The sequence below is a fragment of the Denticeps clupeoides genome, unplaced genomic scaffold, assembly GCF_900700375.1.
Source record: "Denticeps clupeoides unplaced genomic scaffold, fDenClu1.1, whole genome shotgun sequence".
NCBI lineage: Eukaryota > Metazoa > Chordata > Actinopteri > Clupeiformes > Denticipitidae > Denticeps > Denticeps clupeoides.
Window position 1 is genome coordinate 148,675 of NW_021630097.1, and position 18,277 is coordinate 166,951.

At 42.0% G+C, this 18,277-nt stretch overlaps 2 protein-coding genes and 1 pseudogene across 4 annotated transcripts; all 3 read right to left on the reverse strand.

The window, feature by feature from the left end:
* Window positions 1–762: 762 nt before the first annotated feature.
* LOC114783493 (6-phosphofructo-2-kinase/fructose-2,6-bisphosphatase-like) lies at window positions 763–8,088 on the reverse strand. 3 transcript variants are annotated; one of them, XM_028968947.1, is made up of 14 exons: window positions 6,459–7,941; window positions 5,509–5,634; window positions 5,205–5,301; window positions 4,997–5,063; window positions 4,423–4,497; window positions 3,856–3,912; window positions 3,649–3,770; window positions 3,340–3,547; window positions 3,109–3,255; window positions 2,913–3,017; window positions 1,950–2,079; window positions 1,411–1,473; window positions 1,262–1,326; window positions 763–1,112 (listed from the first exon to the last, which is right to left on the reverse strand). In XM_028968947.1, exons 1-14 carry the CDS (start codon window positions 6,547–6,549, stop codon window positions 1,053–1,055), a joined length of 1,413 nt encoding a protein of 470 aa, XP_028824780.1. In that variant the 5' UTR covers window positions 6,550–7,941; the 3' UTR covers window positions 763–1,052. The 3 variants fall into 3 exon arrangements, 2 of the variants coding, with proteins under 2 accessions (XP_028824780.1, XP_028824781.1); XM_028968948.1 differs by lacking the exon at window positions 6,459–7,941 and adding an exon at window positions 7,968–8,088 and having other exon boundaries at window positions 768–1,112; XR_003748501.1 differs by having other exon boundaries at window positions 1,036–1,112; window positions 1,993–2,079; window positions 6,459–7,942.
* A 2,321-nt stretch (window positions 8,089–10,409) lies between these two features.
* On the reverse strand, window positions 10,410–11,434 carry LOC114783502 (P2Y purinoceptor 1-like; annotated as a pseudogene).
* Window positions 11,435–11,673: 239 nt separating this feature from the next.
* Window positions 11,674–17,149, reverse strand: LOC114783495 (connective tissue growth factor-like). The gene is made up of 5 exons (XM_028968949.1): window positions 16,952–17,149; window positions 16,233–16,449; window positions 15,437–15,685; window positions 13,425–13,645; window positions 11,674–12,758 (listed from the first exon to the last, which is right to left on the reverse strand). The coding sequence occupies exons 1-5, from the start codon at window positions 17,018–17,020 to the stop codon at window positions 12,492–12,494; spliced, it is 1,023 nt and encodes a 340-aa protein (XP_028824782.1). The 5' UTR covers window positions 17,021–17,149; the 3' UTR covers window positions 11,674–12,491.
* Between the last annotated feature and the right edge of the window lie 1,128 nt (window positions 17,150–18,277).

Genomic DNA, 18,277 nt, shown 5'->3' on the forward strand with positions numbered 1-18,277 from the left:
TGGGAGCCAGTGGAGGGGACGTAGCAGTGGGGTGGTGTGGGAGAATTTGGGAAGGTTGAAGATCAGTCGTGCTGCTGCGTTTTGTATTTGTTGTAGAGGTCAGATGGTACATAGAGGTAGACCAGCTAGAAGGGAGTTGCAGTAGTCCAGTCGTGAGATTACTAAGGACTGAACCAGTATCTGGGTGGCCTGTGTTGACAGATAAGGGCGGATTCGTCTGATATTGCAGAGAAGGAATCTACATGAGCAGGAAAGATTGCTGATGTGAGTCTAGAAAAGAAAGTGAAGTGATTCACAGCACAGCACAGGTGCACACAACAAAATGTGTCCTCTGCATTTAACCCATCACCCTTGGTGAGCAGTGGGGAGCCATGACAGGTGCCGGGGAGCAGGGTGTGGGGACGGTGCTTTGCTCAGCAGTACCTCGGCGCTTCGGGATTCGATCCGGCAACCTTCTGATCACATGGCCGCTTGTATATAGTTATTCCAAGGTTATGTGCTGTTGTAGAAGGAGAGATCTGTGAGTTGTTCAGGTAGATAGCAAGATCCTGATAAGGTGAAGAATCTGCTGGAATGAATATTAGTTCTGTTTTGGTGGGCTTGAGTTTTAGATGATTTAGATGTTTTATTAAACATATCATGTCATGTCAATACACAAACCTGCCTTCGGTGCAATCCAGAGTACATGTTTGATCAGAGTGTAAAAAAAAAAATCACTAGACATTTGATTTCAAATTGTTTAATAATGCATGATAGCATTGAAAGTTACAGATTAGAGGAGTCAAACTTCTTTACTAATGACCTCCAGTATAAAACGGATCATTAAGACAAATTATTGATTGCTATGTGAAGCAGTAAATTAAAAACTTGCATTTTTACGTTAATGTATCAGTTATGTCTTTTTTTATTCCACATTGACTCTTGGAATGAGCATCTTCTCTTCCCATGTCTTTTGTAGACATTTGTTTTTTAACTCTAGTGGGGCTTGAAATGATTTTGTAATGCACTATGGGAATCTGGGCTAGTGTAGGGTTCTGGCTGTATGCCGGCAGTCAGACGTGCTCTGGTACAGTTTGCAGGGCATCCTCTGTTTTTCTGTTGATGTCCACGTTCTACAACACAAAACAAGTTGTAGTCATGGCCTCATCATGTTTTTGACATTCACCGGTATGCGATGATGGCATTCGGTAATGAGCAGTAATATATATTATTAGACTAGTTATACTACTGGTGTTGGATGCACGTTAATCCATTTACTCACAGGCGGCTTCTCCCTGTGTGTGTTCACAGCCTGCACATTCAGAAAAATGGACTCCACTTTACATCCTTCACGCAAGAGTAAAGAAAAATCAGTTTATTGATTGGATGTACGAATCAGGAGTGATTTTTTTTCTCAGCTGCGAAACTGACCATAGGCCACCGGTGTGAGTTTGAGAACTGTGTGCAGTGGACATCTCAGGTAGGGCAGCTCATCTGTGTACGTAAGAGAGACAATCTGGTCATCAGTACTGCTCACGTTTGAAATGACGACACAGACAACATGCCCGGATGTGAATATGCACATGGGATGTTAATGGGCATGGTAACTGTAATTCTATGTCTGGTCATACTGACAAAAAAGCTTCATATTCATAATCAATTTCATTATCAATGTCTTATGACATCTGTGTACAGATCCACATAACCACTGACAATGAACTCTAGGCCTTTAAAGTGTACAAAAACTAGATCCATATGTATCTATATATAAGACAACTGTGACAAGCATGAATCTGGCAGTGGGGACAGGCATTGTACTTTGAATGTGTAGCAGGGACGTTGAACGTACGCGTGTATTGTCTGAATGAACAACGCTATGACAAAGGCATTGTGTTCTGAATGTATGGCCTTGGTGGGGTGAGTGTTTAGGGTTTTGATTGATCAGCAGTGGGGACAAGCGTGTTGCAGACCTGCACTCTTATCCAAAAAGTAGGCGAGAAGGCAGCGCATTACCGCCTGGTGGCATATCACCAGTACATTCTCTTGACGCTCCAGCTCCATGATCACCGGCTCCAACCTGTGCACCATGTCCTCATATGACTGCAGAAAGAAAAAGGAACGTCTGGAGTGGTCACTCATGTGCATTTAAATTATGGCTGCACGATTATGTCCAAAATAGTAATCACAATTATTTTTTAGCAAATCGTTATCGCAATTATTAATCACGATTATTCGTTGTTTTAGGTAAAAACACATTTTATTGCGCTTTCTATTTTAAACAAACAATAAGTGAAGGCAAGCTTAATATGAAAGATGAACATCCATTTACCTAAAAAAAAAAACCTACAGACAGGGCAGGTCCATACACAGAGGCATTTAACAGGGATTTGTCAATAACTATAGACAATGAAGTAACTATGCAATATATAGAGGTGTCAGAACAAAAACAGCGTCTTTGCTTTGATCTGTAACATGAATAACGTTATTTGTCAAACATAAAAGTTCGAAACATACAAGATGATAAAATAGAATCTTATTTTAAAAATGTTAAAAATTTGTTCGCTCATTCTTACAGCCATACGTGGCGCAAAAGTCTGGCCTTTTTGCTCGCGCCATCAGAGAGGCGTGGTCGAATGAGTTTGAATTGAATGAGTATTGACGCATGCTGAGAGGCTAAATTGGTTGTCACCTACTGCTTCCGACATTACATCTCACTCTGTCATAATTTGAGGTTGCCGCACATACGGTCAATGCTTTTGTTCTCCCCCTGGTGGTCAGCTGACAATTCTGACAAACCGTGATTGTGATTAAAGTTTTACATACAAGCTGATTGACTAAGCTTTTTTATTATGGACTTTAATGATCTTATAATCCATAACACTACTGGCAGCAACAATATGTTATATTCAATTTACAGGGCATGGAGGATGTACCTCTCCTTTAGGGTATCGGTAGCGGTATTTGTCCTGGTCTCTGAGCGCAAACTCCTCTGGATGATGACCCTGTATTTCTTCATATGTCATTTCTTCACACATACCCTGTGATGAACGCGGCACAGAGACATGCAATTTGATTAATTACATATGTCAATCAAATAAAAGCTAACTCAATTTGCATAGCATGGCTTACTGCATCTATTTCATTGAGGGCCTTCCATTGCTCATAAGGTACTCCCAAGGCCTCTGCTGTCTGAATGGTCCTCTTCATGTGGCTGGTCCAGACCTTCAGGTCCCGTATAGACTGGCTCTGGACAAACGCAGCCAGCGCGGAGGCATACTACACAACAGCAAGACAGGAAAACCCTTTTATTACCAACAAACACACTCAAAAAATTTTCGTTTTTCAGAACAGGTCGCCTACCATTTGACCTCGGGTTGAGAGACCCGAGTCACCTCCTATTCGGCCCAGCAGGTTGAGATCGCTTTCACCATGGCGACTCAGGTAGATGGAGCGCGGTGTGACATGAATGTTCATCAGGTAATACACGATTCGACTCTGGATGTGGTCCTGTACACGGTTCACGAGGTACCGTGAGCCCACGTTAAAGATTTTAATGTAGGAGAGGTGCCTTTAACAAAACAGTGGCAAAGCAACATTAACATACTGCATCATCACAATTTAGCTGCATTCATTTCAATGCCTAGCTCTATTTAAATTTTTCCAACCCACCTATCCTTCTCTTCATCAAGTGGCACATAGGTCATCTTGTAGCACTCTATGCGTTTGAGGAAGTCCTCCAGAGCTTCCTCTTTATCACAATTCTCGTAGTCTGGGCTACTCAGCTTCACTTGCTATTTGGTAGATAAAGTGCTTTATTTCAGTATGTATTGGCAGTGTTATGTGGATCGATATTAACTAAAGCTGCTGTTTACTTACCATGATGTTCTGTTCAATGATGTCAGGATCATCACACACTGACTCCACAAAAAACACCTGTGTGTAACATAAGTGCACTTTCTTAACTAACACAACCACCTAGAGCCCTAAATTCCCTTTACTCGTGTACATAAATATGCGGTGAGGCCCGCTGTGGATGGATGATATTTGCTCTGACACACAGGTGACACATTCTGGAGGAAAGGCACGCAGACCCATGTTATTTGTGCAGTAATAACGCAGAAAGGTGAGCTGCTGAAAATAAGGCCTGTGGTGGTCTAGCGGTTAAAGGAAGCGGCCCCATAATCAAAAGGTTGCCGGTTCGAATCCCAATCCACTCGGGTGCCTGTCATGGCTGCCCACTGCTCACAAAGGGGTTATGGGTTAAAAACATTTCATTGTGTGCTCCATGTGCTGTGCTGCAGTGTATCACAATCACTTCACTTAAAAATTGTACATTTAATACTGTACACAAAATGTAACTTAAAAATTAAACGTATAAAACATTCTTCTGTCTGTGACTGGATTGTGACTGTCTACTGGGCATGTGTAGAGGATATCACACACCTTGTAGCCTTTTTCCTTGGCAAAGCTCAGGATGAGCCCCCTCCTCTCTCTTGTTGTATTGGTGGCATCAAACACCTGAGGAAGGAACCGCAAAATCATTCGTCATCTAACGTGGTTCAAGCACCCATTGTGTACTTGAGTAGCTAAAAACTAATAATATTCGCCCAGAGTATAAATTGCTCAAAATGAGTTGCATTTCACATTTACAGATAGTCTTTCCTCAATTCTGTCTGTTCAGAAAAAAAAATATTGTAATTCAGTTTGTCACAACCTGAACCCTAACTGGCACTTCAGGCAAGGTTTTCCATGTCTTCCGTGTCTCGTGTTCCCTGATTACTCATTGTATTCACCTGTATTGTTCTAAATGTTCCTGAATGTTTTGTTGTTCCTGTCACCCAGTATGCTCATGATTCCGGCTTTGTTTGATGTCTAGCTATTAAATCCCTGTTTGTGTCTGATTGAAGCATATGCATTCTCCCTGAACTGTGCCACCATGTCAGTTTATGAGTGTGTGTGTGTGTGTGTGTGTGTGCATTGTATGCATAAGGACCATCTTCTTTGTCCTCTTACTCACTGCTACTTGCCCCTGCTCCTTGGTGAAGTAAGCCCCAATGTCCGTCAGAGCATTGGATGCGCAGTTTCTGAACAGAACACCAATCAGAGGGAACAAAGTCATATTGGGCTTCCACAGCAGGGGTGATTTACAAAAATAGTGGAATTGATTGATACTTGATTGGACAGAACTACTCTTTAGAAGAAAAAAATCTATTCCTTCCGCATACCTGCGAATCTTCATGGCTTCTTCATTATCTGGCCGGAAGAACTCATAGTTCTTGTAGGTTTGAACAGCTTCCCTGCGATACTGACCCAAATTGAAAACTGTGTGGGAGCAAAAAGACATTTTGAAAGTGATTGTCATCGTGAAACACTGCAGCACAGCACACAGTACACACAACAAAATGTGTCCTCTGCACTGTCCTCTGCAATGTTATTAATATTCTTAATTCAGCTAAAGAATCTATGGTGAACCCTTTCATTCAGGAAATCGGAGAAAGAACTTTTATTAAAATAAAATTTCTTCCTTACCTGCGGTGTTGACACCTATCCAATTGAGGTAGCGTGCAAGCTTCTTAGAGATGTAGGTCTTCCCTCGGGCCGGGAGGCCCACCATCACTATCACTGTAGGGCTATTTGTGAACTGAGGCACAGAGGCTGCAAACAGACAAACAAATGTTTATACATATTCATGTGCATGTAAAAATGATCCTGAATATCATGAAAGTCAGCACCTTGAACTAGTGGTGTAGCCAGTCAATAGCAAATTTGTGGGAGATAGCTTTGTTCTTCTAAAACTCACCAAACATGTGCAGAACCCACCAAAACTTTTTTTTTTTTACTTTTTCAGGGTCCAGATCTGATTGGCAGCTACAGAGTACTGTGTTGCTCTGTAGGTCCTCTCTGTCTTGACTGGCATTAATGTTACTTTTGTGGGATTGGACCAGATGAGCTTGGCTTCACTTCCCCATGTGCATCACTGAATCTTGGACACCTGTGACCTGTGGTTCAGTTAAGCTGATACTGCACACTGAATAGTGAGGACATTTCACAAGAAATGCTGTTTTTCTATTTTGAACCCATCAACTGTCTAATATTCAGCAACATGTGCTGATATTATTAAGGTATCATTGGTTTTAATGTTGTGGCTTGATGTGATGCAACAGAGCATAATGATCAAGAAATAAAAAAGTTTAAAACCACTTTTAAGAACACATTTGAATACATCAACATTATACTTTGAACTTGCCAATAATAATTGCAACATTGCTGGCCATATTAACACGGTATTTTTATATGTATTTTTCATACTATATGATATTTTGTGATAAATAATTTTATGAGCACCATTGAAATAAGACAAAACACACACGCAGAGATGTTATCTGGCTGAGGACACAGACAGAGTTCTGACCACATCCACCAGCCAAATGGTTGAGAAATGTAGCACAAGGGAAAAATGGAGACAAGTCCCAACTTACAGCCCCTGCGTCGGCTCAGCGTGCTGTGGACCCATGGAACCCAGATCTTCAGCAGGGGCGTCTGGGTGAGCTCGTTCTGCTCCGACGACATGCTGCCGCGCCAGCAAGGCCCCTTTTGCGGCCGAGAGAGAGCCTCTCTCACGCATGCATACACACAGCTGCCAGCCTGGCTCGGGTCACCTGACCGTTGCTAAGGAGCAGGACGCCACGGGAGCGTTGCCACTGTGATTGCCACTGGGGTGACATACTAACAGGGATTATGCTACAGGCAGACAAGTTGTGGCAAAGACTGCCAAGCATTTAAACCATTAACATATTTACTGTGGTGAGATCTTGATTATAGCCGTCAAGCAGTGCCATGTACACCATATTCACAGGGAGGGTTAAATCCGGATGTCCCACTAAACCAAACTGCAATATTACTGTGGTCATAGTTGATTCAGCAGCCTCATTTGCCATCAGTGCTTGTTGCTCTGCTGCCACAAGAGGTTCACCTGAGGATCTGGCTCAGTCACAGGATTGCTGAAGAAGAGCTCAGACCAGATTTATTAGCACAGCCTGATCTCGTCGTTGACCCAATGAGGCACTGATACCACAGCATATACCAGCTTTTCAAAAAGGTAAATTGATATTTCCCGTTTTAGGTAAAGTAAACAAAAAACTGTATTTTAAATGGGATATTATAGCATTTAAATGATATTTGCTTGTATAGCATTGGCATCCAGTGTATTGCAACTTTTGGACCTTCTCGTTGGCATCACCATGTGTGCTCTGGAACCCCAGAAATCGTGAAAATGATGTGACTCAACTCACTGGTATGTTTGTGTTACAGCCCAAAGGCTTGTCTGGCTCCTCTTCACTGTTTGTAATGTGTCTGTACTCATCACATCATTTGTGTGCTCCAGGATTTGATGTTTCCGTGAAAGGCCTGCTGAATGCATGTGTGTCTTGTTGACAAGGTATGTGTGTGTCGCAATAGAAGGAAATCTGAAGGAAGGACCACAGTGACTCCCAGATAAAATTTGCCCTCGTCTCAGTAAAGATCACAGCGAGAGAGAAAAGTCTTTTCTTTAGACCACTGTTCACTGTGTTTGGCACAAAGATGACAGCTCTGTTTTCAGACTATTCCCAGCTCAGTGAAGCAACTGTTGGAGAAAAGGCCACGTCAAAGCCCAAAGCCTTCTGGGGAAAAACAAATCTATATATAAACATATAACCTAATGGCCACAGGAGGGTAGATCTGTGCTCTAAAACCCCATTCACGAGTACACAGCTGGACCTCGGTGTCACCGAACAGCTGAGACAGATGAGCAGACATGTCACCTCTCCAACGGAACAGAAATACACCAAGGTCAAATCCACTGGCGCTGCATGCAGCCATGCTACATGGCAGCTGAAGAATGAATGTGTGGGTCTGCCTGTGCTATTCTATACACACGCATACGGTTATCCGGTCCAAGGCGGTTGCTGTAATTGTTCCCCGCATTTTTCACCCATTCGGAGACTCACCTGCACTGTCACAGCGCACCCGCTTACGGAACTCTACAGGCAGGTCCATCGCTGCAACAATCAGCCCGTCCTGGCCATGTGTGTCCTCATGCCACTTTATTAAAGTAACCAAATACCCACTCCAAACACACTCCCTAAAGCTAGAGTGTGTTCCCCCCTCCCCTGTCCCAGCACTTGGACATGCGATCTGAGCGGCGGGCTGGCCTTTAGCGTGAGCCAGACTCGGGGTTCACATGTACATACATAGAGTTTAGTGCTCTGACATTATTGTAGGTCAGAAACCTTCGTTCATTGCATGTATTAATAATATTATATAATAAAGTAATATATTATATGTTTGTGTGTGTATGTGTATAGTATAGTATATATACTTTATTTTCTTTTCCTGGTGAGCATTGGAATTTAATCACATGGGTCCTAATTACCCACAGCTTCCACTCGTTTGATGTGGGTGATCAGGACCCTTTTTAATATTTAATGTGTGTAGCGTAGGGTTGTTGTGCATTGTGGAAGTTTGTATGAGGATGCTTTTTATGTTTTTCTAGCCACCACACGATTGTTTTCAGTTTTCACTTATTAAAACTGTGCGATGGCTTGAAACACAAAAGAAGCAACAGAAAAGCAGCATAGCAGTGAAACAAGTAAAAAATGCAGGACAAGGGAGTGAAGGAGAAACCAACATATAAACGGTTCATATCACCCTCACTGAACAAGCAGCTGGTGGGGGAGATTCAAACCCTTGTGTGCATGTGACTGGCAGTGACTGGCTAGTCCAAAGCTGCCTTGGCGTCACATTATGTTCTCGCACACATCTGATAACATGAACCTCCACCCCTCTACTGGGTTAAAAATCTATTTCTGTAGCATATTTTGTGAACTGTTTAATACATGTGAACAGTGACTGATTTATAATACACATCATTATGTTTTATATACTATAAAAAGTCTACTGTAAGAGTCAAGAGCACTTCATTACAGAGAGCCTCAAACATCTCACTGTACAACACGTTTACTGTAAATGTGGCATTTTCTCACATGGGTGTTAAATATGGAAGATGGGAGGAAAAAAACACACACAGCCTCTCTCAGTACGCCCTGCCGTTCACCACAACTGCCCCCAATCCTATTTATCTTTAATAACAAACCGCCTTTGAAAGGACTCTCTGTGCCCTACTGGGTCTCTGGTTGGCCACTGGGGCCGCTATGTCTACTCAGAGCTTCAGTGTCCATCAGAAGGGTTGTCACCAAACAATGACGTGTCACTGCAATAATGTGCTATATTCCCTAAACCAAGACCACACATTTCTTATAGAATTTATTTCCATTCATAGGAGTATATTTTATATTTTGTGCACAAAATGTTCCTTGGGAAATTTAGTAACCATAAGATTAGTACACACTCATAAATGAACAAATTCTTGAGCAGTAAATATCAGTAACGATCCGACCCTCCACCCACACTTTTTATCAAATGTGAATTAATAATTGGGTGAAGCTGACTAATATTGTAGTATGTATAAAATATAAAATCAAGTTGTGTGACCTGCCAAATTTGTCAAGGTGTGCTTCATAACTGTCACCAGCAGATGTCAGGCTTCAGTCATATCCTTCAGAAACGCAAACTGAAACATATGGGGCTTTGAGAGAATCTGCTTAAAATATTCCTGCTGATAAGGTACAAGGTAGGTGGGGATGGCAGAAGAAGCTCATCTGCACCACGTGGCATGTAGGTTTTTTGTTCATAGCTTTGCACACCCGGATTGGGCAGATACATTCAAAATAGGTCAGTCTGGACTGTGGGTTTTCTACTGACTTTCCTGTGATCAGAGATGTGATGCATGGTCTGCATTCCAGTGAAACCCCTGGCTTGGACTATTAAGCAACATGCAGAGTCATTGGCAATTGTCAGTTTATTTTTTCCCCATTATGCCATAATTTTTTAAAAGAAATGGTACAACAAACTACCAGTAAAAGGTTTGGAGAACCTTCTCTGTGGCAGAAATGGAGATTAAAATGAAAAATCCAATGCAAGGAACATATTTAGATTTTTTTTGGAGCAGGAGAAATGTGATGCATGTTCAATTCATCGTTTTTTTTTTTTTTTTTTTTTTTTTAATGAATGATAAGAAAGTGTTCAACTCACACCTTCAGGACTGTTGGAAACAAATCCTCATTGTCCCCGCTTTGGAGAGCCGTGTTTGCTATTTTTAGGTTTATTACATAACCTCACGTGTGTTATAGTTCTGTGTCTTCAGTTTTGTTCTATAATGTAAAAAATGCAAGAACCATTAATGACTAGGTGTGTCCAAACTTTTGTGTGGTAGTATATTATATGTCATTATTACTCATCCTTGAATAAATACTGATGTCGACTTTTGTTTTTTTGAGAACTGTAACAACTGTACAAACACACAACTCTCAAGTACAAACGCTTTTTTTTTTTTTACATTGGGGTAATTTGTTAAATCTTAAAAAGTAAAGTACTAGATAAAGCTTTCTTATTAGATGTGGCCATCCTAGTAAAAATGACGGAAAAATAATGGGTTTTTGTATGCATGAAAATGGTACATTTTTAACCCTGAGTTGCTCGAGGGGGACTGTCCCTGTAACTACTGATTATTTCCAATGAACCTGTGGAGAACTCCATGGATGGAGACCCATCTTATCCTGCAGGAGATGCACAGATTTGTCATCATGGTTGCAGACATACAATAGCGGGTTGATAGCACTGTTCATGCAGGCCATGGCATGGCTGACTTGGTTGGTGAGGTAGATGCCAGTTTTGGCACGTGCCTTCTAACTTCAGTAATGTCGTAGTCAGGTTGAGGTTGCGAAAAATGTGGTAAGGGATGAAGCAGACAGAGAAAAGCAGGCTGAGAAACACCACTAGACGAAGGCAACGCAGCTTCAGTGTTTGGTCACTTTTCACAGCCAGAACTAGGGCCACTTGTCCATAGCTACCGAGTATCCCAGCACAGATGCTGTACTGTAGGTATTGCTTGACGTGGTCGTTGGACGTGGTGTCATAGCAGTTGAAGTTCTCGTTCTCATTTTTGTCATAGAAGATGTCAGGCAGACAGAGGAGGGAAACCAAAATCCACACAACGAACGACCACACCACCAAGTGTAATGGAGTTATTCTGCCCCTCACATTGAAGACGTGAACAATGGCCAGGTAGCTATACAAGCTGATGCTGGTGAGGGACCAGATGCTCCCATGGAGGTTTGCACTGAAACAGAACCTGGCGACTTTGCAGAAGGGGTGTCCAAACATCCATCTGCTCTCAGCTGCGTAGTACGCAATGAAGAACGGCAATGTGAACAAGTCCAAAATGTCCACCACGGAAAGATTCAGGACTTTGTCCCAGTTGTTGTAGAGAGATTTTTGTCCCAGAGAGTTGCCCAGTAATCCAACGATGAATGTGTTGGACGGGGGGCAGGAACTTTCCAAATTCATATCTTGCCATTAGTTATTTGCCTGCATCCTCTCTTGCAAAATGTTTCTAAAAAGTGTAGAGATTTTTATTGTGTGAGTGAAAGGTCTCTTATCTTGTCACAGTTCCCACAGTTCTTTACAGGAACTTGAATGCAGCCGCAACCACATGAAGATATTCTTCTTTCTGCATGATGAATTGATACATTGATAAAATAAAAGATTATTTAAATAACTCAAGTTATTACTGTATTACATTTATTCAAAGTCTTCTTACAGGTACAAACACACATATTCTGGTTACATGAAAAATATAAGAAGGAAATGATCTAATATCTACAAGTAGGTCAAGAATGGCAGATTGTAATACTCTAGTAAATCATTTCTTCTCCAATAATTAGGTAATAATGTAAACCATATGGAATATGCAAATCCATTCACAGGTGTGAATGCTGAAATCAACGGCATACAGCACTTAAAAAAAAGCACAGGTGATAAAAGTAATGCAGTAATGCATTTTCAATTACAGTGCAATTTATGCAATTAGAACTCATTTACAATTATTTACAGTACATTTCAAGAGGGGACTATTCAGGGATACATAATTCTGTCAAACATTAAAATATGCAAAACATTCTGCCACCTAACCAGCAACACAACACAACGTTCCCATAAGTAGTGCAAATACTTTCCATAAAGGCTTGTTTCTGTGAGTCCCCCCGAAATGTGGGGACACACAGTAATTAACATGTGATTTAAACCTGAGACATGTTTTTGGTGACGTCAACCAGGCAAATCTCCTGCTCCTAATTTAAAGATTACAGATCTAATCAATGTTTCTGATCAATGCATAATCAGAATGCACACAATTTACTGTAAATACATACAACCTGATTGAAAATGGTCCTCGGTCACTTGTGCAGAGATTAAATGTGCAGTGCATAATGCACACTTTGAAAGTGGGTAGTCTAAATGTTGCCACCTCCAAAAAAAAAAAAAAAAAACACTTTGCAGTTGCCCCCAGGAGTAAAAATCCAACCATTGAGTTTTCATGTATGTGTGTCTTTCCTGCAGTTCTGCATTTGGACACTTCATCCCCTGAACGCAAGGTTGTGCGTGTGGGGGCAGTTATAGTGGCAGATGCAGGAGCTGATGGACATGACACTGAGCCTGTGCAGACGCCCCCCGGGACAGCGGAAGGTCACGGGAATGGTCTGTGTGCGGAAAGGGGTGCAGCAACGGCCATCGTTACACAGGCCGCAGTAGCGTGGCTGGTGTAGGCGCGTGCTGTAACAGCCTTGATGGAGGAGCCTCACTGGGACCGGTGAACGGAAACTTGGGTCACACCTTCGCATCCACTGTAACAGAGAGGTCATATTTTGGTTATTATCTATGCCTGTACCAAATAAAGCGTCCTAAATATGCTATAAACATAACAAAATCTTTAGCATTTAATACACGTTTAGCATTTACTGTTCTGGAAAGAGAGGTCACAGCTTGGAAATAACTGTACAAGTACATTTACATTTATATTATGGTTCATTGGTGAGCGTGTTACACGGTGGTAGTAGCCTAGTGGGTAACTGCCTGTCCCTGAACAAGACCCAAGCATGTCCCTGAACAAGACACTTTACCCTGAGTGTCTCCAGGGGGACTGTCCATGTAATTACTGATGGTAAGTCGTTCTGGATAAGGGTGTCTGATAAATGCCGTAAATAATACCCACTAGACTACTACCAGCCACGTATTGACAAATGACATGTGTCCCTGTAGATGTTGCATAGAGGGAGTGTTTGTAAAACAGTCATCTAAGGACCACGTCTGCTAATACCCCAGCACTCTGATTACAGGAACTGCCACTCCCCATGCACTTTATCTCATATAACTCTGCCAAAATATCCCCTATTGAAGAAACAAACCTTGAGTAACCAAACATGGTTGTTTTAGAACATTTTAACCCTGTTTGTCCAATATCATTTAGACTCGGAGTTGCAACATGTTGGTTTCTGCATAGAAAAGCTTACCACTGGGCCCCAAGGTAGGTGTGTATGGCAGGGACGGACGTTGCACAGGCGAGTCTGCCACTCCAGTCTGCAGGCATGGTTCTGGTTGGACACACGAGTTGAGATTCCAGGCCCACATGTCTGCGAGCATGAGCTCCACTCTGAACTCTGTTCAATGCAATTTGATCCGGAGTTTGGCGATGGGCCAGGAAGTACAGCCTGTGGTCCACCTGCAAGTGATGCTGAAAGACAATATAATGTGTGACACGCTGAATGCATTAACAACTGGCCACATTTCAATTACACTACACTACTCGTTTACTGACTAATAGTCAACTGGAGATCCATCATGCCTAGGTGGTCCTGGGTTAGCCAGGTGGCACCCATTCACATAGGTAGGGTCAAAACAGAAACTGTGTGACTGCCGTGATGCAGAAACATGCCGCATACATGGAACAACATTAATGTTGTTTAGATTTATATATATATAATCACGCAATTTCTGTTTTGTTTATTAAAACCACATTTACTTTCAAAATGTTAAGCCCCTCTGTGCCTCTCCCTTCTCACGCCGATGTGCCATGACACGTCCATAAACGAGAAAGCCATCTCTGTCAATGGCTTGGAATCTTGGAATCGAATTCATCAGAACTGAATGATAGCCACAGACAATGACTCCCTAGAACCAAATTATGGATTGTGAATTGAGCTATATATTTCTGATTTGTATTTCAAAATACGTCTCAGGCACAGCTGGCTTCAAAAGCAGCGGTGCAGCCGTAGGGTCATTTGGACCAGAGCACTCAGAAGGATCCAGTAAAGCCATCTGATTCCTATTATAACATAAACAGTGTTCCCAATTCAAATCCACCACAGGCAGCCGACCCCCAGATAAAGATAGAATGAAAACATGTCTGAGGATAAGGGCTTCTCCAGGTTTTTTATTTCTGTGTCCATTGTGTTGTGTGATTCTGTCCAGTCAAGTGATGTTCATCCAAGACATGAGTCAGGACGGTTGGGCTGAATCAGATCTGATTCATCCAAGTCAAGCTTGGGGCTCTTTGAAGCCGACAGAAGCATGAAAACATTCATATTGTCAGGGGTTTTAATCTTGAGGTGGAATATCTTTAGTTCTCAGTAACCTTCAGGACTTTTATTCCCTCCTGCAGGCCAATTAAACTCCTGTGGTGTGTGTGGAAGAACAAAATGTACTGCTGTCCACGTAAGTTGGTGACAGTGCTCAAACCGCCAGATGTTATTTCAAAGTGGTCTGCCCAGTGCTAGCCTTCGTTTGGTGGGCTACTTTAATTCCAGACATTAGTCTGCTTCTGAATCACAGACTATTATTTGGAAAAACGTTTGGTAAAGAGCTCTGTCTCTGGCAGGCCATTGCCAATGTATGCATGCCTGCAAAGGTCCCTCAGCAAAAAGACTTTCAAATTTTTGCATTCAAGTAGGTAGGTTTCGGAACTAATATGAAGTGTACAACTGGTAATGTGTATTACCTACGGATAGTAATGCCAGGGGGAAAAAAATCCTAATCCAGACACCCTTTTCAGCTTCACTGAGTTTCTGTATCTTTTAGACAAGATTTATAAATTCAAGGTACTGAATGAACCAACACCTCATTCCCCTAGATCCCTCACATACCCTTGGTTAAAGTATCCTGGCTGTAGTGGCAGAATCCCTCCCTTATTCTAAAAAGCTTTTAAAGATAAGGCTTTCAAGCCTTATCTTTAAGGCTTTTTAAGTATAAATTAACTCTCTATTGATTGTTGTTTTACTGACATCTTAAGAATTATTTTATTTATACTTCAATAATTATTATTCTTTCTTCTTTGTTCCATAAAGTCAGGTGAGTTGTCAGTTAGGTTGACAAATGGTGTGTTATGGGATTAATTTGTGTTATTTACCTAAATATCCTACAGTATTTATTCTGTCTTCTTTATTTTGATGAAGGGATCATATATAAGGATAGTTTGCTAGTAAGCTGTAAGTGAGAAGTGAATGATGTCATTATGATGGGTGGGCACCTGTCTGGAAGTCCTGCTGGATGGAGTTGTCCATGTTCTCACACACCCACTCCTGGCAGCAGCTCCCTGGTAGCTTCACGCGTTGAGGTTGGGGGCAGTCGTGGGTGGGCAGGCGAACGTCTTCCCTGCACAGCGACTTGCAGGTGACTCCGCCCCCTTCACAGCGACACTGCACTGCGCACGATGGCTGGAATGTCTCACCCTCGGAGTAGGAAACTCCATTGAGTTCACAGCCCAGCTCAGACTGATCTGAAAAAAAAAATGGAAGCATAAACATCAATCCTATCAAGCTTCACACTCAACTGGAGCTGGACAAGACCCAATTAAACCTAAATTATTGCCTATAATTTTTTTAGATTAAACTGGCACAGACGCATGCATCCAATATTTACTCTCTAAATGTATCTATTTGAGGGTGTCAATGGGCAGTGGTGGCCTAGCAGGTAAGGAAGCAAAATTCCGTCCCCACACACTGCTCCCCAGGCGCCTGTCATGGCTGCCCACTGCTCACCAAGGTGATGGCTTAAATGCAGATGACATTCCGTTGTGTTCTTTTCTTCAGTGTTTCACAATGACAATCAGTTTCACTTTTCACTGTTGAAAGACACTGAGGTGTCTGTTAGTCTTTTGGTTCATGCTGAACAGAGCCCTCTCAATATGACACATTCACATTTTCCTCTGTCCTGGTCAACATGTCCAGTTTTTGCATTTTTTATTTTTTTGTAAATTTCCTTGTGGGACTACTAAAGGAATATCTTATTTTATCTTACGTTCAAGAACAGGCAGTCCTACTCACCTATGCACTCTCCAGGGTCACCAGGGAAACTGGCACTGTAGTCACATTGCAGTCCCTTCTGTGTGTCGCATGGCTCAGCATTACTGCAGGCCTGTCCTTGCTGCCTGGCACACACCTGGCAGCAATGGCAGCCATCCCAAACCAGGGCAACTCCAACAGGACAAGCGGGCACAGAAGCAGGACACTGACATGGCCCTCCACACGGCTGGCACCCAACCTGAAGCGTTAAGACAATTGCCACCAAGGATTAACACTAAAATCTCACCAGAACATTTATCCGGCATGGTGAGTTTATTTCATAAAGATTCTGATGCATTCAATCCTCACTGTATGATCAGTTATATGAAAAAAAAAAACATTTTACCAGTCACACTCTCCAGTTTACCAGGCACACACACTCTCAAGATAAGAAAAAAAAACATTTCCAGTTCCCAGACATTCTCAAGTCTGTAAAAACATGTTTCCAATTACTTATTGACATTGCGGCCAAAAGGCGGGAGACTGAGCTATTCCTGAGTCATTTGTACCAGTGGCAAAACTGAAGAAGTCTTATTTTCTACCATGATCAAATATGTCTGAACATTTGCATGCAGCATCACAGATTCATGCACACATCATGTTTGAGGCACTTTCTGCAGAACAGCATCATCCTTTAAAAAAATACTAACGTTGGTTCTGAATATATATTATTATGGTCAAATTTACCCAGAGTCTCTCACCTGTATCCCCACGAAGAACATGAAAGCCCAGATGATCATGTCTTTCCTGTGTCTGTACATCATCACCATCTGTTTTGGTCTTCAGACTTTTTTTCCCCTGTTTCTCACTCTAGTACTTTTATCCTCCCCTTTTCTCCGTCTCTCTCTATTTCTCTCTCTCTTTGTCTGAGGTGCTCTACAGCCACAGTGCACAGCCCGCCCCAAGCTGCCTGACATTTATAACATGCGTCTCCTGATGTCACGGACGGGCTGCCATGTAAACAGACACTGGAGCAAGATCAGAAATGTTTCGAATTCCACACCCCTTCCACCCGTTCCAACCTTTTTCACCCCATCTTATATAAAGCCTTGGCTGATGTCTTTCTTTTTTTTTGGAGAGAGAGAGACAAGGGGCACACATACTTTCAACCTACTCTTGTACTTTTGCGGATGGATATTAGCTATGTCAATCTCAGCACCATTCATAAACGTTAATGACATAATATATGACATTACTGGAGGATAGGAGTGACCCTGGCTTTTTACTATACTATATAGTTTTGTAATTTATAATATTACAATAACCGTTACAGCTGGAGGGAACCTTTCAATTCACAGCACAATGAGACCATTCAACACTGTCACCATAAGCACATTGGGGTCATTTCATTTTGTGTTCTGTGCAATGCAAGCTAAATATTATTTGTCCTATAAATGTGCTTAAGCAAATGCTGATCACAGCGAAGCGAAAACACACTCTGCGCCAACCGTTCTTCAAATACAGGGCAGGAATCTGGAGAGCAGTGTGGAGAAGACATCTTGAAGTTTCCACAGAAAGATTTTTCAAAAGGATGGACTCCAGTGTGGTTGGATTATGTATTCCATTTCACACAAATGGCGATAAGAACAAGGATTTGTGTCTGCCAGTGCTTTCTAAAATTCAAGTTTCCATACAGCTACGCAGCTCCATGCGCTTCATCTCATCTGTGAAATGTTTGGAAATATATAATGTGTATATATTACAATACTGTGTACTGCGTGTTTATATTTTCCATGATTTACTATGTCCAGGGAGTGTTGGGAGCCGGGTCCCATAGCAACAGATAGGTCTCAAGTGAGAGATCTGTCTTCACAAGCCAGTTCTCACATTCACAAGGTTCATTTCTGTGCTGTGTGTGTGTGACCCTGAAACCTTTTTAAACATACCTGTTTATCTTCTTTTCACATGGCTCGCTGATCTGCATTTTCAGTCTTTGAATGAACAGATTCTTTGGATTTGAAAATAACCACATGCTATGAGAACCATCTTTTTGTGGGAAGCAGGAAGGGAATATGATTGCAGTGATA